General features: G+C 44.1%; 1 protein-coding gene across 1 annotated transcript in view; it reads left to right on the top strand.

The window, feature by feature from the left end:
* CC2D2A (coiled-coil and C2 domain containing 2A) overlaps positions 1-23,603 on the top strand; it is a 72,931-nt gene that overhangs the window by 4,711 nt on the left and 44,617 nt on the right. Inside the window, exons 3-15 of the mRNA XM_054708080.1 lie at positions 254-404; positions 3,764-3,852; positions 4,186-4,287; positions 7,254-7,355; positions 8,057-8,248; positions 9,992-10,154; positions 11,898-12,034; positions 12,656-12,787; positions 15,847-16,056; positions 17,067-17,173; positions 18,928-19,068; positions 21,486-21,642; positions 22,736-22,974. Coding sequence (XP_054564055.1) covers positions 254-404; positions 3,764-3,852; positions 4,186-4,287; positions 7,254-7,355; positions 8,057-8,248; positions 9,992-10,154; positions 11,898-12,034; positions 12,656-12,787; positions 15,847-16,056; positions 17,067-17,173; positions 18,928-19,068; positions 21,486-21,642; positions 22,736-22,974 — 1,922 coding nt within the window. The remainder of the gene's footprint in view (positions 1-253; positions 405-3,763; positions 3,853-4,185; positions 4,288-7,253; positions 7,356-8,056; positions 8,249-9,991; positions 10,155-11,897; positions 12,035-12,655; positions 12,788-15,846; positions 16,057-17,066; positions 17,174-18,927; positions 19,069-21,485; positions 21,643-22,735; positions 22,975-23,603) is intronic.

Genomic DNA, 23,603 nt, shown 5'->3' with positions numbered 1-23,603 from the left:
TCTGCAGAGCTCTGTACATTATACCTAGAAGAAGAGAAAATATTCACCTTGTTTTGGGGTGACTTAGTAATTTCCTGAGACACCTCAGAGAAACTCGGGGTTGGCACCACTTCCCTGGGGGGTGACCACAGTGGCATAGATAGTAGGGTCTCAGGTCCTCTAGATCTGAATACTTTAGGGTCTAGTCTCTGTTTAAGTGATGCTCCTCATCCTGAGATAGGATCTGAGTCAACGGAAGCCCTGAGAATCACAGCCTCCCACCCTCTGCCTGCAGCTGCGCACTGCTGACCCCGAGGAAATGGTGTCTGGAAAGCCCGATGGTGGCAGCCAGCAGGGGCCTGCGCAGGAGGATCCCGACCCCGACACCCACCTTCTGAGCTTGCCCGCCCGACGAGGCCCACGGAGTAAGTGTCTCTGGGTTCCGTTCTCTAAAGATTAGTGATGCTCAGCATTTTGTCATATGCTTGTCGACCGTTCATATATGATGTTTGGAGAAATGTGTATTCTTTGTCCAGTTTCTAATCCGGTTATTTGTTTTGTTGCTATTGTTGTTGAGTTGTAGAAGTTCTTTATATATTCTGGATCACGACCCCTCGGCAAATGTATGATTTGCATTATTTTCTCCTATTTCGTGGTTTGCCTTTTCCCTCTACTGACGGTGTCCTTGGATGCACAGAGGTTTTTACGTTGGATGTGGTCCCTTTTGTCTCTTTTTGCTTTTGCTGCCTGTGCTTTTAGTGTCGTGTTCAAGAAATCACTGCCAAACTCAGTGTCATGAAGATTTCCTCGAAGCTTTCTTCTAGGAGTTTTCTAGTTTTAGGTCTTACAATTAGGTCTGTAATCCAGGGGTTAATTTTTCTATATGGTGTAAGGTAAGGGACCAACTTTATTCTATTGCATGTGGATGGCCAGTTTCCCAGCACCGTGTGCTGAAGAGACTGTCCTTTTCCCATTGAGTGGTCTTGGCATCCTTGTTGAAGATCATTTGACCAGACACGTGAGGGTTTATTTCAGGACTCTTGGCCATGAGGCCTTGAGCAACAACCAAATCCACCTGCCCCATAAGAGCCTCCTTTATAAAATGGGGATAACAAACACCTGGCTGTGTGCAGCTGTTGCGACAATTGAAATCAGGTGAGATGCCGAAAACATCCCTCATAAAGTCTGGCGCATACCTGGTGGCCTCCTCCAGGTGAAAGAGAAACTTGATGCCAAATAACTAACAGATAACTAACAAAAATAATTACCTTTTCCGCGGCTAGAACGCGGCAGGCACCATGCTAAGGTTTCTACCATGCATTCCATTCCTCACTTCCCAGAACAGTGCCATCATCCGGCATTGCTCTAGATTAGGAAACAATGGTTCAGAGAGAACCAACAGCTAGTGGTGGGGCCTGAGCACCGACTCTGGTCTGCAGGCTCCAATGCTACAACCAGCCCTGTCCACAGTGGCTCCCACGGCCCCGGGACTCTTCATACAAGGCACAGAGCCAGCTCAGAGTCTTCACAAGGTTGTCAGCCTGCTGTGGCACTCTCTCTCTTTTACCTATAGCGTGTCACTCATGTAAATCACACACCTTACTCTCCCAACCTAGACTAACCCCTTCTCTATTTGGGGTTTTTGTGTTTCATCCTAGCTCCTTACCTTTCAAAAATTAGGATACAGCACAGCTGGTATGGCTCAGTGGCTGAGCATCCACCCATGAACCAAGAGGTCACTGGTTCAATTCCAGGTCAGGGCACATGTCCAGGTTGTGGCTTGATCCCCAGTAGGGGGTGTGCAGGAAGGAGCTGATTAATGTTTCTCTCTCATCAACGTTTCTATCTCTCTATCCCAATCCCTTCCTATCTTTATAAAAATCAATAAAAATATGTAATTTTTAAAAAAATCAAGATACATATCACCCCCTTTGAGAAGGTTCTCCCCCTATCCCGTGTGGCCCCTGTGCCCATGTGAGTGTCTGAGGCCTCTTTTTATTGGTATGCAGCTCCCCTGTCCACTGAACTAGAGATCTCTGAGGGCAGAGGCTGACTTCCAGCTGTGGGTAGCACATGCTGGTATACAGGTGGCACTCAGCAATGCCCACTGACTGAGTGAACAGCTGCCTCAGGCTGGCCTTTCAGCCTTGGACTGGAGGCTGTGCTCTGGCTGAGGTATGCTCACTCACCACACCCACCTCCACGCCCACCGCACCCTTCCCCCCAAGTCTGCCTACCTGGGTGCACAACTCTAACTTTCCAAGCCTCTCGGGGATCTGGCCTCCCCTCGGAGCTACCACAGCAGCTCCTCACCTTGAACCTGCAACTGTCTCTACTCTGTGGCAGTCCTATATGGCTCCAAAAGTTGTCAAGGTCAGATGAGGTTCAGATACCAGCACCCTGATTCCATGGCCGCCCCCACTGCACCAGGCACATGTCCGGAGGTGCTACGTACCTGATTTACAGCAGCACAAATCTACGCAGTGAATGTTTTGGCTTCTAATTTGCTATTCAAACATGTACATAGTCAGGACATTCTGAACAAGGAAAGCGCTCCACTGAGCAGGCACTTGTTCCAAATCAAATAAACACAGAACAAAAGTACATTCATTCCCCCAGGATTCCAACTCGCATCCCCTCTTCAGGGAGTGACTATCACATGTTCCTATGAACATAAATTTCTTCATTACTGGCATCTGTTTTCCATTCATTCGTGTTAGTTTCTCTGATTAAAGCATCCTTTCAGAGCCAACTTCTCGGTATTGACTGAAAAGGAAGTTTGGAATCTGATGAAATTTGATGCAAATGAAAGGAAACATCATTTAAGTCCAGCACACTTTTAAAGCCATCAAGGCCTACAGAGACTGACCCAGGAAACAGATGTTAAAGGGACAGTATGAGACAGAAGGGAGAACTACCCAAAGGGGCTGGGTGTTGGGAGTTACGTCTGAGCCCAGCAGCTGGAAAAGGGAAAGAACATCCTAGTCAGAGGATGCATATTAGGGATGCAGGCATGCCAAGCAGTTCACCTATGCTGGAGACACTACCTTACATGGTGCTGAAGAGATAAGTGTAAGTAAATACTACCCTGTATTCTAAAATATTTTTATTTTCTGAATATTATGATGGAATGACTTGAATATCTCATCCATAAGTTTTTGCATAACCCCAAATCAAGTCTTTAATAATTTTAAAAATTGATCAGCCAGTGTGGCTCAGTAGTTGACCATTGACCTATGCACTGGGAGGTCCCCGGATGATTCCTGGTTGGGGCACATGCCTAGGTCTATGTTTTCTTTTTATTGTTTTTTATTATTATTATTATTATTATTATTTATTTATTATTTATTTATTGATTTCAGAAAGGAAGCAAAGGGAGAGAAAGATAGAAGCATCAATGATGAGAGAGAATCATTGATCAGCTGCCTCCTGCAAGCCCCCCACTGGGGATCAAGCCCGCAACCTGGGCATGTGCCCTTGCCTGGAATCGAACCCAGGATTCTTCAGTCCTCAGTCTGAGACTCTATCCACTGAGCCAAACCAACCAGGGTTTTCATTTTATTCTTAGTTACCCTATGTGAAGCTCCTGGCAGGACCCAGGCTTTCCCTGTTGATCTCAAAGAAGCCCAGACATATGGAGGGCTGTCCACAGTCTTTCCTGTTTGTTTATGCCAAGTTCTAAATCTGCAAAATAAAACTGCATTCTCTTGTTATTTTTAATCTAATCTTTCCTTTGGGGTGGGGGGGAGTATTGTTTTAAAGTAAATTTCTTATATTTTTTTAGGCTTACCGCCACTTCCTTCAGCTTCTAGAACGGGCTTTGCAGAATTTTCCATGAGGGAGCGCATGAGGGAGAAATTGAAAGCTGCGAGGGTAAGAGGGGCACGTGAATGCTTTGTTCCGTCCTCACGGCAGCTCTCTGGGTCTTGTCTCTAACTTGCTTTGTTTGTTCAAAACTGTGTGGATCGGAATAGCGGCAAATGTTTTTCACATGTTGAATGTTAATGTAGTATTTAACATGGGCGCAGACAAAAAATTAGCCTTGAGAAGCATTTATTGTTGTTTTTCTAAAGGACCTTGCTTGCTCTCATCACTTACGGAGGCGAAGCATGTATCTTTCACTGATTGTGCTCACCGAGAGGGTGACTGTGGTTTTCATAGCGTTACTGACCCCACGTAGCAGTAATTTGCTGTTTGACTTTTTAGTCCAAAGCAGAAAGTGCGTTGCTCCAGGAAATCCCCACCCCGCGGCCCAGGCGCTTACGAAGCCCCAGTGAGAAAGAACTGGAGACTGAATTTGGTGCGGAGGTGAGAAACGGACCATCTCTGCTTTATGATCGAAGACAGTGAAACAGAATGTAAACGTGCCAGCAGAAGTTCTAGAACAGAGCTCTGCACAGAGGAGGTGTTAAATGCTTATTAATAATGATAATAGCTACTACTTATAGAGTGCTACTCCGTGCCAGGCATTGTGCCAAGTCTTGTCCCCATGTTAGCCCATGTCATTACCCAACGCCCCTAGGGGGTGGGTGCTATTTTTTTTCACTCACATTTGACAGATGAAGAAACTGAGGTTCAGAATGGCTGCAAAGCCCTCCCCGGGTCACGAAGCATGTAGGTGGAAGAGCCAGGATCTGATCCCAGCCCTATCTCATCCCCACCCTGACTCATGGGTCAGAGTTGCTAGATCCATAGATCTTGCTGGGAAACAGAGAGAGAGAAGAGCAGATTCAGATGGTGGGGGCCTTGAACACCACACTAAGGAGCCTCAGTGGTTCTCTACAAGCCATGGAAATCTGTTGATGATAGGATGGGGCATGGTGTGGATGCACTGGGGTGGTTTTGTTCCAATCTGAGCGGTTGGTGGGCCATCTCCATGGCTGCTCTTCTAGAGAGGTCTGTAGGGGAGGGACCAAGCCTGGAGAAACACACTTAGGAAGCATTTCTTCTGAGTTTTGAAGGTTTGAGGTGCCTTTGCTTGCTGGAGGAAAGAAGACTGGATGAGGAGGGTCTTGCCACTTGGAGAAAAACTTACAGTAAAGGCCTACGAGGCAGAGAGGAAGCCAGTAAAAGATAGAAAGACTTGGCAAGGATGTGGATGAAGGACAAGCTGTAGGAGGGTAGAAGAAGGAATGGAAAAAAAACAACAGAGCAAATGATTCAACGAAGTGTGTTTGCCAGTCTGATCTAACTGTTTGTTGTTGGTGATGCTGATGTTTTGGTTGTTCTTCACCATGGAGGCGAAGAAGTACAGGCTTTGGGAATATTTCCGTAGCATAAGCACTGATTTCTTAGATGTTCCTTTTCCTTTTCCTGGGATGAGAGGTTATAAACATTTAATCTTCATCCATCCCAAGCAAACCAAAGATTCCATGATCATCAGGAAAGTTTCAACCCTGCTCGTGTGCTGTGGTCCAGGGTTCTTTAGTAGGAACACTCAGTGGGCCAACGAGGTGGCTTTTGGACACTTTGCTACTGTGCTCTACTGAGCAGACATTTCTTTTTCATTCATTCTAATTTATTTATTTTTTCCTTGTAAGAGCCACCATTTTAAAAAAATATTAGAAAATTCAGAAAAACTAAATTCCCATCAGCTTGGGACAAACACTTCAATTATTTTGGTAGGTGTGTGTCTCCACATCTGGGCAAGTGGGTTAAGTGATAGGAGGATCTGATCTTGTCTATCAGGTCTTCTCTATACCTTCTGAATGATGCTCTCAGCTTTCAACTTGTCCATGGGCCATGACTATGATATCCCCCCAAAAAAAGCTGGAGGTTCTAGAAGTACAAATATATTCCCTTGGTGTACGAGGTATTTATTTCTCCTTGTGAATAGATCCTGACTTACATGTCTATTATATTCCCCATTCCCTAAAATCCATTCCATGGAGTTCAGACAAACATCAACTACCTTGACTTTAGACCAGATCTCAAATTCCTAATGGAACATCTTGCCCATGAACATATCTCTTTATTTATTTATATATACCTCAACCCAGAAGGAATATCTAAAAAGTGGTCCATTTTTATCCTATGGAGCAAAGGGTATAGCACACAAAGAACCCAGCTGCCCAGTGCTAAATGCTGACAAGCTCACTCATCAGCTGTATTACCTTGGACGTGTAACTTTCCACCTCTGTAAAATGGGGATATCCCAGAACCTAATTCTTGGCATTGTATTGAGGATTCGAAGTGTTCACACATGTTACAGTGTTTCTAACAGTCCTGGCACACAGTAAGCCCTCTCTAAGTATGAGCTCATGTTAGAGGCTGTAGAATCAGAGAGAAGAGCAGAAACCAGTTGGGAATACTTCAGTCAGTATCTAAATTCACCAACACAGACCTGTGCTTACTCTCATCTGGATTTCATTTCACTTTATTCTCAGTGACTTCTGATAAAACAAAGCTAAACACAAATCTCCAAGAACCCTTAAACATCAAGGTGGAAATAACACAGAACATTTGAATACTCCACTAGACAGGACCAAAATTTCTCTATTTGGGGACCTGGGTCAGTATCCCAGGTTACCCAAGATCTGATCCTTTGACACACTCTCCCAAGTGTCCAGCCAGCATCTAGGGAGACTCCTTCCTGCCAGGTGTCCAATGGGCTCTGAACTCACAGTGGTGACAGCAGCCCGCCCTTGAGGAGCCCTGGGGATTCAGACATGTTCACAGACAGTGGAGATACAGGGTGGTTAAGCTCAGCGATGGCTGTTAGGTAGAGTAGCAGGGCTCTAGAAGGGGTGGGTTTGAAGAGAGATGAAGACAAGGTGGGAACAGCACCTGGTGGGTGGCTAGCAGAGGGAAGAAAGAACACCCATAATGTGTGTTAGCACAGTAACGATAGAAGGCTCAGCTTCCAGTGGACACGAGAAGGCCAGGCCCTGTGCCCTGAAAGGTATATGCCATATTTATTTACATTCAGACATTATTGATACTTTTCTTCATAGACTGTTTGGAAATGATCTCTTTGAAGGATATCTATTGATCTGAGGAGAAGTAACTCTTGTCATTTTAAGGTTTATGGAATATAAAATTTTAGATTTGTTTGGTCCTGAGAGAGACAGAGCCAAGCAAGACAATATTCAGCAACCTTAACCTTCAAATATATTTGACATTTGTTAGCATTTCATTCCTCAGGAATGGTGATCTGCATTAATGGTCACAAGATATGCCTTAGGAGGGTTAATGCTTGTTTTACAACATTCTTAGTTTTTTTATGTTGTTTTTTTTTATTTAAATGGTGTATCTATCATTTTTGACTCATCCAGCCAGGGAGAGAGACCCAAAGGACTGCACAAGACAATGACTCCCAAAGTTATTCAAGAGTCAAGTTCCGTGACTGTGTCCGAAAAATCAAGTCTAAACCCCCGGTGAGAAATCCTGTCTTTAAATCATGCTTGTTTTAAATCATGCATACTTTAAATCACGGTTTTTTGTTCATTTCTATTTTTCAAAAATATCCAATGAGAGTTGACAGTATACATGACCTGCCTCCTATTGCTGTGGAGAATGAAGAAAAAAGTATGAGAAATAATTCCTACTTTCAAAATCCTAGAAGCTAGCTTGATTTGGGGCAGGGAAATGCATTAAAGAGCAGGAAAGACTATTTGTTCAGCTCTGATGTTGCACCAGCTTTCCATATGGGAAAAAGGGGACAGTAACTCAAGAAGAACCAAAGCTCCCCTCTCCCCCCCAAAAATGGTCTTTTACAAAAAGGCTAACAAATCTTGTATTGCTCATGATTAAATAAAACCATCTCAGCATTGGCCTATAAAACAATGAATCCACTTTTTGGCATTTTAATCATCCTTTCTAAAGCTTTTACTGCTATTGATGATAAATTTATGTGATTGTGGGGGTGTGAATAATAGCCCGTTTACAAAAGGTAACTCATTAAAGGAGGCCACCAACTGCCTGTTGCCCTTGGTACAGCTAATTACCAGTAGTCTCGGACCTTCAGCAGAGGTAATATGCCTGATGCCATGAGCATGGAGCCTGCTGCTAGCGAACAGTGCACAGCTCACTCCAGCTTATAAACCCTGACATTCTGTTGCTCTCTGCTTCTCCTCAGCCTCCGCCTGGCTTCCCTTCTGCCGAAGAAGCCTATAACTTCTTCACCTTCACCTTTGATCCCGAACCAGAGGAATTGGAGGAAAAACCAAAAGCAAAACCTAGAGAGGGAGCCAATCAAGAGGAGGTGGAGGGAGAGGAAGAAGGGCCACCTGTTCAAGGAGTAAGCAAAACGGTATTTAATATTGTGATGGTGATGATGATGATGGTAATGACAATGAGAACCACAATGATGATGATGATGATGTTAACGAGGAGGAGGAGGAGGAGGAGGAGGAGGAAGTGGATGAGGATGATACCCTAGCCAGGAAGAAAGTGGCTGAAGGCAAAACTGCCACCGCCACACAGAACAGCTCATCCATGTCTTGGGTGAAAGAAAGGGGGTACTAGCTTCACATAACCTTCTGTAGCCTTTGATGTCACCCCACAATTTGGGTAGTGAGGGCCTTGAATTAAATCTGTCCATCTTCTGTGGAGAAAGAAAACAAAGCAGAACAATGTGGCTTGCAGATTTTTCTTGCCCCCACAACCTTACAGGCAAGCAGCTTTTGGTGCCCCGTGCCACACCCAAGCTACAACTCAGATTCCATAATTGTGAGTGGTATGTGTACAATAAAAGAGAGCATGCCTGTAAAAGTGTGTAAAGGACTTACCCGGCTGGTATGGCTCAGTGGTTGAGCGTCAACCTATGAACCAGGAGGTCACAGTTCAATTCCCCATCAGGGCGTATGCCTGGGTTGTGGGCTCAAGATCCCCAGAGTGGGGCATGACCTCCTGGTTCATAGGTCGATGCTCAACCACTGAGCTACACCGGCCGGGCAAAACATGCCCTTAGAAGTCATCTGCATGTGGAGCCCTCTCCTGTAGTCCATGCTCTGGCCTGCCCAGACCTTTGTTCACATTTTCATACTCAAAGTGGACTTAGTCTTTCTGGCGGGAGTTTTAGATCATCTCGAGGCCCTTTCACTCATTTCCTTTTTCTGTCTTCGCTGCAGTTTTTCCCAATCTTTGGTCTTTGCTCATCACAAGTGCAAGTAGGGCAGGAGCAAGAGACCTCCTTCCTTTTTTGAGGTGTTTGGCATTCTCTGTCTTCAAGTTAGCTTCATTACCACATAGATTACTTTTCCTTTCTTATTGTTTGGGGAGGAAATATAGGAGGCAGGTAGCTGGGCGGCTGCAGTGTCTTCAGCTACCTGCAAGTCTCCACAGGATTTTAAAAGGTATTGCTGTGTGTGTGTTTTTTAAAAAGCCTTGATTTTTAAAAAGGAGAAATTAGGAGGAAAGGGAGAAGAGAAAGAAAAAGAGAAAACGTGTGAAAAATCCTCAATTATGCAAAATTAACATGCTTCCATTAATATTTATAATTTCAGGTCCTGTGCTTAAGATTTTTAAATGGGTCATTTAATTCTATCCTCACAAAACCCTAAGAAGTCATCTCTATTAATATCCCCATTTTACAACTGAGAAAACTGAGGATCAGAAAAGTAGACAAGATCCCTGTGGCTGGGACTCCGGGCAGTCTGAGCAGAGTGTGTGGACCTACACTTGTGCATTTGCCTGGGGTGGGTGCCAGGTGGAAGCTTAAGATGCTACATACCTTATGAGTCCATGTTCTTTAAATAAGTGTCAACCTTCCAAGGAGGCCAGAGTTGTTGAGGTTTCATAGCTTCCCTTAGCACGTCTCTTCTGACTTCAGCCCGATCTGATTTTGACATTTTCCAAGTATGGGGAAGAGTGAAAAACAAAGAAAATCCGCTTGGTAAATATGAAAGGCCATGTAGCTTTATGCTTTTGTTTAAATAAACAAGTAAATAATAAGTAGGTAATACTATTGTAGGTGGTGCTATTTGGTGAGTTTAATATCATAGATTATTTTTTCTATAAAAACTGATCCTCTTGGCATGATTTTTGTTGTCATTTTCTTAATGCCATGCAGGATGAGGAAGAGCTGCTTAATGGCAGAGATGCGGAGGGTTTCCTCTTGGGCTTAGATCACGGGGCTGAAGATTTCGTGGCAGTGAGACCTGCCTATTATGAAAGCGTCCACGTTCAGCTGCAGAAGGAGAAAGAACTCCTATTCACACCCAGTAGGCGGACAGGTACCGGCTCTTTCTGTCTTCCCGCTCATCTTCCTTTTCCTTCCAGTGACAAGAGGATGATGGTGTCTAAGGACGCTAGATCTCCATCACTGATCCCAGTTTCTAATCTGATTTCATAATCAAGAAATATCTCCACACACCCACACAAAAAAACGTACAACATGGAAAAATATCTACTGAACAAGCCATCATGGACAGAATCACTGAAAAAAATCCCAGAATGCCATGGGAGCCCCTTCATCATATCAGTGACCATCCCTGGGAGCTCTGAGAGTCAACTGTGAAAAGGAACAATTTGTTTCACCCTCTACTCACACTCAGTGCTTCTAGAACAGTCCTGTGACCAGATGTGTAGGTTTTTACTTACACCAACCAATCCTCCCATGCCAGCTAGGTGTCCTACAATTCAATCCTGCTCTATCTACCAGTGGTGAGTGCAGACCCCACACATTAAGGGCTCAGTCCTACAAGACTACCTGCTACTTCAGACAGCAATTACCAAATAGCATGTCCCCAGGCTACACACACTTTTACTCGACTTTGCTGCAAATCAGGGGTTCCCCTGACTCCCTCTTCAGGTTTGATAACTAGATACAACAGCGCCTAGAACTCAGGAAAGCAATTCTATTTATTGGTTTATTATATAACGAGAGGCTCAGTGCATTGGGGGGGGGAGGGTTCCCCTCAGCTCAGCCTGCACCCTCTCCAATCCGAGACCCCCCAGGGAATGTCCAACTGCCGGAAATCCCTCTCACAATCCAGGACCACGGGCTCCTAACTGCACCCCCTGCCGGCCTAGTCGCCCCCAACTTGCCCCCCCCCCCCCTGCTGGCCTGGTCACCCCGTACTGCCCCCCATGCCGGCCTGGTAGCCCCCAACTGCCCCCCTCCCTGCCGGCCTGGTTACCGCCAACTGCCCCCCCTGCAGGACTGGTCGCCCCATGCAACCTGCTGTTCGGTTGTTTGGTCGCCCCTCACTAACCCCCCTGCCGGCCTAGTCGCCCCACGCAGCCTGCTGCTCAGTCGTTTGGTCGCCCCTCACTAACCCCCCTGCCGGCCTAGTCGCCCCATGCAGCCTGTTCAGTTGTCTGTTCAGTTGCGATGGTCACTTAGGCTTTTATATATAAAGAACATAGATCTCACAGGTGAAGAGATGCAGAGGGCAAAAGGTGTGTGTCACCAACCAGGAAGCTCTCCAAAACCGACCGATTGCATCACTGCCGTTGGTGATTAATTCTATCTCTGGTCCCTCTGTCCCTCTTTTCTCCCAGAGGTGGGAGTGGAGGAAGTGGATGATGAAAGCCCCAACTGTCTCCTCACGTGATTGGTTCCCTGGACACCACACTAATCCTGAAACCATTCAGAAGTCTTCTCATTAGCATACAAAAGGGTGGACAGTTATCACTTTGGAGATTCCAAGGGTTTGAGCAGCTATGTGTTTGGAAGCTGGCTGGGGGAGTTCCTTGAGGTGGGGAGTGGCCAGGTACTGGAGCAGACGGTCTGATTAACCCCTCATTACTGCTCCTTGCACTTAGGTATTGAATTATTTCATCTCTACAACATGGTATCGCAAGTAAACACATTTGTCTTTTCTTTCGTTCTGCTTCGAGAAGTTAATCTGGAAAATGGGCCTTTTTCCAAGACCAGAAAGGAAATCTTCGGGGGGTTGCTTTAATTCACCACACTGCAGTGGGAAACGTTGGGTGGGCACTGACGTGGCTGCGTTTCTCTGTGGACTGTCTAGTGCCCACGTATAAGAAGCTTCCTGAGAACGTGCAGCCCAGGTTCCTGGAGGACGAAGGCCTGTACATTGGAACCAGGCCCGAGGTGCCGCGGGCCATGCAGAACATCGTGGAGAACAGGCTGCTGGCGCAGGAGCCCGTAAGCACACCCCCCTCCCAGCGTTGTTCCAAGCGACCCAGGGGATCCCTTTCCCCACAGGGCAGTCACTGCACCACCGAACTCATTCCCCTTGGGGGTGTCCATACACAGCCATTTAGTTTTTTGTAACTTGTCTCAGCATGTTTAATGATCTAAAACGGCACACCCTCTCACTGCTGAAAACACATCTTCTGCCAGCTGCATTCCAGCTTCTGTAAATCAGATGTTGGCAACAATTTCCCAATTCATAGAAATAAATGTTCAAAGGTCCAAGATAGAATATTCTCTATTTTTTTTCTCCTTTTTTTTTCCTTTAAATTTTTAATGAATAAATACAAAATTTTCCATAGCAATTATTACAGCTTTTTCTTAAAGTTTTTTATTTTTATTTTTTGCAGGGGGAGGGGGTGGTAGTGAGGACTATATCTTAAATTAATTGTAGAGACATTCATGAAGACTCAATTTCTAATGGAAACAGAGACTGTAGAAGATCTATTGGGGGAGGGGGAAGGTACATGAGATGTGTGTGCGGACCTGGAATTTCTCTGCAAATGTTGTTTATTTTGTAAACCGTTTCTGTCCAATGAGAAGAAAATGTCCTTCCCTCTGCCTGCTCCCCAGGACAGAAGGTGGTTCGGAGATGACGGCAGAATCTTAGCCCTGCCCAACCCCATCAGGCCTTCCCCTTCCCGGCCGCCAGCCTTGACCCAGGAGCAAGACATTCACGCAGAGCTCGAAACGCTGTATAAGAAGGTAAACCTTCCTCTCATTTTTAATAGGTGCCTTTGCTTGAAAGTGCTTTGCTGCTTGAATCACTTGGAGTACTGAATTTGTAGTGTTCTACTTTGATTTATTTTTTAAATAATTTACATCTTACACATAAAGAACAGATAGCAGGCGTATTTATAAGGGAGTCCACTGTGCTCACCTAATCCCTTCTTTAACCGGGAGCAGGTTTACCAGGTGGGATGGCTGAGTCAGTGTCTTACTTGCATATTCAGGTTAGTTGCTCTTACTTTTCTTCTTTCCTTTCTGTCATCTTGCTTAAGTTGCTACTGTTTTTCCAGGGCAAATATGGACACTTGGATTTTAATCCCGCCAATAATTATTATTTTTCTGTACAACTTTATTATTTTCCCATGGGCATGCATCTCTACTCATGCTGAGAACGTCAGCAGATGGTCCATATGCACCATCGCTGCTAGTTCTGGTTTTCAGTTTTCAATTAAAGACTGAAGGATTAAATCAATTTCAAAATTAAAATAATATGCCCTATCAATGTTATTTATTCTTGGGAGAAATTGTAGCAAAGAAAGACAACAAACCAGGGGGTCTTCCTCCCCAATAGGAGGAGAGTTGGGGTCTTTGGAGTGGTCTTGCCCAATGACTCCCAAGAGTCCTGGGAGCTATTTTTACTTCGTTGAGCTCAGCTTACAGCAGAGGCCACCAATAATCACTTGAACACGGGCTAATGCAGATTTGGGGAAAGAGACACAAAGTACAGGTGCCCCAGGTAATATTTTAAGTAACCGAAACTATGCTGCCAACGTTACTTATTCACCAAGAAGAGTACAAGATGGAACCTGAGAGCCACACCTGAGTGATCTCATACCCCATGTAAAAGGAAAGGCAAGGCAAGACCCCGCCAGAGCCAAGCAATTAGGCAGGAATGTTCCTTTAAGTCTGTGGCAGGATGTTCAGTTGTACATGCCTTTGTGAGGTGGGAATGTTCTAAGTCACCCAGGTAGTCTGGGTGCTCACAAGACACATCGTGACCACACACAGAGTAAAAACTTCTAACGTGAATGCAGGTGATAATTGAATACTTTTACTGGAATAAAAGAGGAAAGAACTGGATCTCCACTGTTGCCATCTAAAGTGTAAGGATCGTAATGACCAGAACTAGGGCTTTCATAACATACAAACTATTGGTGGAATAAGACCCATGCAGGATGGGCTTTCTGCCCTGTAAATCCAAAGGGAGATGCAATTCAGCCTATTTTGGAAGGGACTGGGACATAGTCAATTCTTTCCTATTTGTAAACACATCCTGGTTTACAAGGACTTCTTTAAAAAACAAAATATCTACCGATCTTCTCATCAAAGACATTTTTAATGCTTTTTTCAAAATGCTATTTTTGAATGCTATTTTTGGAGAAAATGTGTTGTTTTATTAAAATAAATGTAGGATACACTCCATTGAACTCTTGCAGAGAATCCTAAGTCCTAAATATACATTAATAGTCTACTAACCTGGCAGAGGACAAAGTATGAGATTAAATGGCTAAAAAGAAATAAACTCATATATTCTTACCAGTGCAAAACAGACAGCAACACCAAGCCAGGACAAATTTACTGGTAAATGAAAGCTCATATGTACATGCTTTGCTGTAAGTGTGACTACCAGTACTATTTCAATGACTAATAGTAACTGAAAAGCAGATAACCTGTGGGAGTATACTTCTGTACAAAATTGCATGTATGTACACACACACACACACACACACACACACACACACACACATAAACAATCTTGACCTCCCTTTCCTATTCTTAGTCTGAGAGGGGAGAATGTTAGAATCTTATAATCATAGGAGTCCCCTCTACTGGGCTTCCCAGCCTCCCTGTGCACACCCCAGGCCTTATCCTTCCCTCCTCGTGTTATAAAGGTCAGATCCCAGTCCTCCTCCTAATGCAGTGGCTGCTTGGAGACAGGCCCAGCACATCGCAGACATCCACTCATCTTTGTGGAAGAAATGAGATGGTATATGTGAAGTGGTTGATATGCTGCCTAGTGATCTACAAAATGCTAATCTTTTCTCAGCCTTCCACTCCTACAGATGGAGAAATAGGCTCAGGGATGTGTAGCAACCTCACCAAGGTTCCAGAGCAAATTAGAGTTAGAACCAGAGCTGGAATCCAAGACTTCCCCCAGCCCAGCCTCTTTAGATGTTGCCATGAAAAGGAATTAAGTGAAGAGATTACTGAAAGTTACCCACAGTTTATGAAAGATAGACGCTTCAGTTCTCACTAGAGTTTCTACAACTTCCATTTAAATTCATAACTAATAAATAATACATTTATGTCGCATAAACTTGTCATTTTCCAGTTAGCATAATTAGGTTCCAAAAGCTTTATTCTGCAAAAACATGTGTCTCAATGCCCACTTCCTGATCACATTCAGTGTCTACATAAAGGAAGACAGAGAATCAAAAAGGTCTCCACCTTGCACCTTCCAACCTCAAAAGCAGTGGTGATCTGTGGGGCATATCTTAAAGATTTTACGGGATAAACACAGAAGGATTTATTGGGCTCACTATGCACGAAGCAATCGATGGATGTCTCAGGGGAAATTTCCATTCCTCAGCTGCTCCATCTCCCTCTTCTGCTGTTACTTTGTACATGGAGAGTATATCTATGATCCCAATAATGATCAGTTTGGACCAGAATCTATGCTTCTCTGGTCAAAAAAATTTCAAGGTCCCCAGAGACAAAACCTAAGAAACAGGATAGTCTGCGGGACAAATATTAGGACTGACTTGGGAGAGAGGAGATCTAAAAAACCTTGGAGACAAGATTAAAATGGTTTCCTTTCTCACTCTTGTCTTTTATTTTTACCTTTCGACTATTCAGAAAAGAGCAGGCCCCTAAAACCACCAGGAAAGGGGATGGAGCATCATTCTGGCTTGACCAGGGTAGGAGGTATTTTGCATCTGACTGTCTTTCCATTGCTGATTAGGTCATTATCTGGTATATGCCTTAACTGTGTTCCTCACCCCCACCCTCACCCCCCACTCTGCTCTCTTTGGCAGGCGGTCAGATATGTGCAGAGGACTCAACATATGATTGGATCTGGAGACCTTCCTGAAAATTTCCAATTGGACATTGATATTTCAGGATTAATCTTTACCCATCATCCGTGTTTTAGCCGAGAGCATGTTTTGGCAGCCAAGCTGGCCCAGTTATATGACCAGTACCTTGCAAGAAGCCAGAGAAACAAGGCACAATTTCTTACTGATAAGGTACACTCTTCCACACTCATTGTTGTTGGGGTTGGTTCTTCTGATGGGCCCAATCAACAGAAACAGGTCCAGCAGCAAATGTCCATGTGGCCCCTCTTTCTAGGATGTATGATATGTTGGTGTACCCGGAAACAAAAGGAAGGACATGACCATGTACTTGAACGTGTGCAAATTCAGTGGCACACACTTGGCTAAAAGAGAAAGATTTGTGCAAATAGTGCAAGCGATCTCACCTACCAGGGGTGGGTATTAGATGAAAGACGCTTGGCTGTGTCTTGCTTATGTGACCTCAGATGCTGAGGCTGTTCAAAGCTAGAGAATCTCTCCGTCCTTAGAAGCATTCTCATTTTATATATAATTCCCCATAACGTGGCACCTGAACACAAGTCAGTTGTTTCAACTGATGCTCAAAGAAATGGCCATCCATTTTAGAATGGTTTCCAATGTAATCCCATCCTGTGGAATTTTCATGGATAATTTTGAATATGGGAAATTTTAGTCTGCTACCCTGATGTTAAAACATACTACCTCCAAAAATAGATAACTCCATGATACCTTCTTTTATAAGTCTATTATTTTATGTTCTCTTCACATCACAAAAATATCAGTGTAAGTCCAAGATCCAGAAGGAACCACTTTTAGCCTTGGAAAAAACCTTGTGTCTGAGACACACACATAAAAGCAACATATCTCATGAGCCTTCTGATTATATGGGCCACAGAACAAGGACCGACATGCAATGTTCTTTACTATTCCTTATTTTTTTTTTTTCAAGAATAGAAGAAGGAGTCCATCCCTTCGATAGCTCAGCTGGTAGAGCAGAGGACTGTTGTTTGATTCCCAAGAATAGAAGAAACAGCTCTTTGTCAAAGTTCATTTTGGACATCCATTTACATGATGGATCCTTGGGTCATTTTGTGGATGGGTCATTTTATATGTGGGTCCAGGCACATGACCTGCAGTAGGGAGGACAGTGTCTAACTCAAAACATGTATCCATGTCTTTTTAAGCTCCAAGCTTTAAGAAATGCTGTTCAGATGGGCCTTGATCCAGAAAAATCTCATAGGTCTGTTGATATAACCCCAAAAGCCATCAATGAGTACAAATCTGAAATTCGGTGAGTTAAAGTCTATAATTGTAACTTTTTTTTCCCCGGTTTGATGTGCAGTTGTTGAGAGCTCAGTTTTTTCAGTTTTTCTGATTGCACTGAATACATGTGAAATTAAGCCAAAAGAAGCAATGAGATATAGCCATCATATTAACACCAAATTGGAAGCCCAACAAAGGAATGAAGATGTAGGATGTTGTGACTCGCACGCTCTGCTGGTGGAAATAAATACTGCTGCAGCCACCCCTTCAGGGAACAGCCTGGCCAGAGACCAGCAAAGTGAGGAAATTCCCTTCAGCTAAGACCCAGAAATTCTGCTTCAGACGTGTGTCCTCCAAGGAGCCATGCACACATGCACCTGTAGGTGCCTGCAAGGATTTCACAGCATCATTTACAAAATCAGAAACTAGAAATGACCCCATAGCACTGAACACATCCGCTAGAGTTACATGAAGCATCTATACCACGGTCAAAATGACTGAATTAGCGCTGCATGTATCGATATGGATAAAATAATGTTGAATTTTAAAATCCAGGCATAAGAGGATGCTTGCTGTGTGATATCATTTACTAACCCTACAGAACACCTGACACAGTACTCATTTGTCCTAGGTACACACATGTGGGACACATGGACAGAAAAGACACATGCCAGCTAGTAAACAATAGGAGCAGGATTTACATCTGGGGAGTGATTCCCACATTTGTGTCCTTAACCGTAATGCCTTGCTGCTCCTCAAGAAGAATGCTTCTTATTCTCGTTCACTGCATTCTTGCTTTTCCACCTTCTGCAGAGAGTCCGGACTCTTGGCCACCCAATCACTAACTGGCTGTCATCTTCCTTTTCCACGGCCACCAGTCGAATGATTAGAAAACCATCCCTCTGTGCTTCTCTGTATCTTCTCCACAGGCTTAGTCATCACAAGGACAACCCCAGGCTCAGGCCTGCCTTCTGGGGGTCAAGCTCTCTTAGGCCAAGCTCACATTGGATGTTCCAGTCATTTATCTATGTGCCTGTCTCCTGAGCTAAACTTTCTGACGACAGGGACACTTCTGAATCCCCTGACATGGCACCTGGTACTTGCTCAAGACAAAAACCTGTCTAATTAATTAATGGCATAATAGAGTACATTTGGGTTCTGGATTAGGCTATCAGTCATAGAGAGCTTAAAGTAAGGCACTAGATAATTGGCAAACACTTTAAATAATGGAAATGAAAACGGAAGCATTTCCCAAGGATACCTCTTCAAATCAGGCCAAGAATACCTTTCCTCTAGTTAGCACTGAAAACTCACCAAGGCACCCACTAACATTACTTCGTCTCCTACTAAAGGGAGAACTGTGATTTGTGCTAACACAGACTTGAATATATTTGTTGTTCACTGGGACAGCAACAACCGCCCCATGTTAACAATAATTTAGTCCATGAAAACTGCACATATGGGGCTCTATGTTTATAGTGTCAACGGTGGCGATTTGTTAAAGGTACATTGTATTAATAATAATTTTAAAAGTTAATTTAGTTAAGTTGAAGTCAGATTCACCTAGCAAGAAGGAAAGAAAAGACCTTCTCAAAATATATCAACATCCTATTGTATTCAAATTTGCATTCATAGTTTTGGTTTTCTATATTATAGCTCTTAAATATGCAATCACTACAGCATTATTAGTTCTTTTTAATTTGCAAACACAGCTAAATAACTTTATATATGTGTGTGTGTGTGTGTGTGTGTGTGTGTGTGTGTGTGTATTATATCTTATAGGCAAACAAGAAAACTCCGTGACGCTGAACAAGAAATAGATCGAACGTTGCTTAAGACCATCATAAAAGTCTGGAAAGAAATGAAGTCCCTGCGAGAGTTCCAAAGGTTTACAAACACGCCCTTGAAACTTGTTTTGAGAAAGTAGGTTTTTTCAAAAATTGTTTTATTGGGTTATATCATAGAGAAAAATGTATAAAGCACAGGTACAGTTTAAAAAATCATCGCAAAAAATACTTACAAATGAATAACCATGTAACCACTCCCCAGATTCAGAAATAAAACATAACCTGGCAGCCCCCGTGTTCCTAACCCCAACTCGACCCCCCTTGTTCCGGAAGTAACCCTTTTCTGGACTTTTCTGATCAGTGTTTACTTGATTTTATTTATAGGTTTGCCATTGATGTATAATCCCTGGGAACATATAGTTTTTTACTTTTCCGTAAATAAAAGTATTTTGTGTGTATTCTTTAGCTAACACACAGTGGTTTCTTTAATACTATGTGAGATCCATCTACTTTTTGGCACATAGCTGCAGTTTCTTTGCTTTACAATTCTTCATTATATGAATATCATAGGATTTCTCCATCTTATTGTTGGTGGACATTGAGTTGATCCCATTTTTCAATTGTTATAAACAGCACTTCTGTGGACATTTTTGTGGACATGTCTTTTAGGGTTCGTGTCCCTAACCTTCCAGAAGTATACCTGGAAGTGAAATTGTGGATTCTTAAGGGGGCATTTTGCCAAGAATTTACATTTACATGCTGAATCCAGACATTTTTGCAGACTGATTGAGCTGATTTGTACTCTGACCAGTGTCCCCATAGGTCCAGGTCATATCCATCTCGCCTGATGTCCAACATGAACATTGTGCTAATCTAGTGATGGCATCTTTTAATTTTTATTTCCCATACCTGAGTTGGCCACCTTGGTTTCCTCTTCTCTGTGGTGTCTGTTCAAGGCTTTTGTTGATTTTTGACCTGGATTGATCGTCCTTTTACCGTTTTCATAATTCGTAGGAGTTTGGCACACACCCTGCTCACGAGACCTTTGTGGATGGTGCCTGTCGCAGTGGCCTCTCCCATCTGAACCTGTCTTTTTACTCCCTTTCTGCTGCTTTTTGGTGAATAGTTCTTAACTTTGAAAAGGATATTTTAGACTTTTGTGATTGGTGCTTTTCATATCTGCTGAAGAAAACCTCTGAGTCATGAGATAGTCCATGTGGTCTATATATTGTCTTCTGCAGTCTTTACAGCTTTACCTTTCACATCCATCTCCAGCTCACTTGGAGCTGCCCAGGGCATGGTGTGGGGAAGGTATGCTTTGATAGCACTTATGCTAAGGAGGCCTCATTCACTAGGCTTTGATCCATGAGCAAGAGCGCAGCTAGCACAGCAAAGCCGTGTTCTGTGTATTGATTCAAGAGTCTCTCTGCTGGTGTTGGTCCCCTCCTGATGGTTTCTTCTGAATGAGTGTTGTGTCCGTATACCAACACGAAAGCGACCAGTGTGGGCAATGAGCTGATGCTTGGCTTTGAAATCAGCCATGTTTTAGCCAAAGAGAGCTGCGGATGGTGATTTTGGGGGGTTGTAGCCATCAGAGGCTGAGAAGACATCCTCCCAATGTAAACTGCTCTGTGAGGTCAGGGACCCTGTCGCCACTGGAACTCTGGTCCCCAGCAGAGCACCTGCCACTGGGTGTGTGCTCGTTGAATGTTAGTTCCTGAAAAACAAATTCAAAGAGTTTCTCCCACAGAAACTGTGGATGTCTCCCAGAAATTCGGTGTTTCTACTTCTAAATTCCGTCTCCCAGGCTACCCTTCTAACTTCAACGGAGAACATGAATACTTATAAGATTGTTTTCTTCTTCCTTGCTTCCCTCCTAAGTTTAGGATAAACTGAAATTTATAGCAGATTTGCCCTTCAGGTCACCTCTAGGTTGTCACTTTCATAAAACTTGGGCCCGGTTTCTCCCTAAGTGCTTCTTCCTAACTTCTTCTGGAGTGCCCTTCGTTCACATCCGTGGTTCCTCTAGCCACCTTATGATACAGCATAACGTTTTTCCTGCGCAAGTTCCCAATTCCCACCAGCTCATTCATGTTTCCGAATAACAAGGAGGAAGGGAATGCCTCCTTATATATCAGAGATGGAACTACATTTTTGAGCCAGACTTCCCCAATGTTTATAAATTTGAGGTGTCACTGTGCTTCCAAATGGATTTCTTAGGTAGAATCCTAGAAATCTGTAAACGTTCGTGCCTTAGGGCAGTGGTCGGCAAACTCATTAGTCAACAGAGCCAAATATCAACAGGACAACGATTGAAATTTCTTTTGAGAGCCAAGTTTTTTAAACTTAAACTTCCTCTAACGCCACTTCTTCAAAATAGATTCACCCAGGCCGTGGTATTTTGTGGAAGAGCCACACTCAAGGGGCCAAAGAGCCACATGTGGCTCGCGAGCCGCAGTTTGCCGACCACGGCCTTAGGGGATTGCTAATTGCTATTATTACTCTATTACTTCATTTCAAGAAATAACCAAGGTACTGTAAATTATTTTAAAGGGAAAAAGTGGACCAAAAAGCAGACAAAGAAGCATATGAAGCAGAAATTCAAACTGAAATAAGCGAATTGCTGGAAGAACACTCGGAAGAGTTCGAGCAGAAGATGGAAGAATACAGAACCGAGTATCAGCAGTGGAAAGCCTGGAAGAAAGCTCAGGTTCGCACACAGAGCCTCAGCCTTGAACTGGGCTGACCTGGGGGAGGGGCAGGGTCTGGAGGGCACCCCATGAGACAGAAGGAGGGAAACTGGGTAAGCCAGACTGGGGTTTCCTGCTGGCTCTGCTCTGTCTCTCTCCTTGCCGCCTTGCCAGAGAACAAAAGAATGAGTGAATGAACTGGCTAATGAACACACTTATTTAAAAAGCTGCAGAGCTAGCTGAAACCAGAGAGCCAGAGTTTTCCAACTGTGTGTTTTTGGGAAAGTTACTCTTGCTATCACTGTTAGCTCTCTGTTACCACTCTGTGGCTATCTCAGTGAACAAACAAGTCATAACAGTACTGGCTCATGTATGTGTCAGGCATGTTACATGCATCATCCCATTGAATGGAGGGCATTGATGCTTTGGGGTCTCCCTCAGAAAACTACATAACTTTGTACACATGAGCTGCAAAATTGAATCCAAGGGCAATAAGTAATAGATGAAGGGGACCAGCAGTGCCAGTCCTGCTCACAGCCTCACTTTAAAAAATATATATTTTTTTAATTGATTTCAGAGAAGGAGAGGGAGAGAGAGATAGAAACATCAATGATGAGAATCATTGATAGGCTGCCTCCTGCACACCCGACACCAGGGATCGAGCCTGAAACCCAGGCAGATGCCCCGACTGGGAATAGAACTATGACCTCCTGGTTCATAGGTCCATGCTCAACCACTGAGCCATGCCAGCCAGGACACAACCTCACTTTAATTTCAAGATGTGTCCTTGGCCTTGAGAATCTATATTAATAATCATTTAAATAGCTAACTTTTTAAAGCTCTTTCTAGGGACCAGGCACTGTGATGAGTGCTTTACAGGCATTAATTACCCCGTTTCATCAGCCCTGAAGGAGTTTCCCATGATTGTCCCCATTTTGTAGAAGAGAAAACCGAGGCACGGAGAGGCCAGGTAGCTTTGTAACCTGCCTGAGCGCACACGGTTATCTGAGGGGGAGCTGGGTTTGCATCCAGGTCTATCGGATTCTGAAGACTGTGTTCTTCAGTGAAATCCCAACATTTCTGTCTGACATAAGGTTGCCTCTCACCCAACAGAGGGCCAAGAAAAAGAAAAAGAAACAAGCATCCGAAGAACACCATGAGGAGGAGGTGGAGGAGCCATCTCCTGGGGAGGGTCCCATGAAACCCATCCCCCCAGAGCCCACCCGGCAGGCAGTGCTGGAGCAGCAGGTGCGGGAGAGAGCAGCCCGGAGCAGGAGGAGGCCCGGGGAGCCCATGCTGGTCCCAGAGCTGAGCCTAGCTGGGAACGTGACACCCAACGACCAGTGTCCCAGGTGAGGTTGACAGGTGACGCACAGACATACCGGTGCACATGCACACACATACACCCGGTGTGGAGTGTGCATCTCCTGTACACCCCCTGACCGACACCATGCAATCAGGAGAATCGTTAACTCTCTGCAGACATATATTTGATTGAACCACATGAAATTGCCCATATTTGTCCATAGTTTGGTGACTCCCTGTGGTTCACCTCCCTAGTTAATGCATCCCTGCTGGCTTCCCAGGAGCCCAGTACATGAATCTGCCTCTAGAGGGCACTCTTCACAGTTGCTGCCTGCATGGCTTTTGATCTGGAGCCTTTATCTATAACTTCACTGTGTGTTTTCTTTTTTTTATTTTTTCAATTTTTTTTATTAAGGTATTATATGTGTACATATCTTACCATTGCCACCCCCCACCCCACTCCCATATATGCCCTCACTCCCCAGAGTTTTGCATCCATTGGTTATGCTTATATGCATGCATACAAGTCCTTTGGTTGATCTCTTATCTCCCCCACCTCTCCCTAACTTTCCCCCTGTAATTTGACAGTCTGTTTGATGCTTTACTGTCTCTGTATCTATATTTTTGTTCAAGTTTATAATGTTCTTTATTATCCATAAATGAGTGAGATCATGTG

The sequence above is a fragment of the Eptesicus fuscus genome, chromosome 2 (assembly GCF_027574615.1).
Source record: "Eptesicus fuscus isolate TK198812 chromosome 2, DD_ASM_mEF_20220401, whole genome shotgun sequence".
Lineage (NCBI taxonomy): Eukaryota > Metazoa > Chordata > Mammalia > Chiroptera > Vespertilionidae > Eptesicus > Eptesicus fuscus.
The sequence above is the reverse complement of the archived record's forward strand: the minus strand, read 5'-3'. Positions and strand labels throughout refer to the sequence as shown.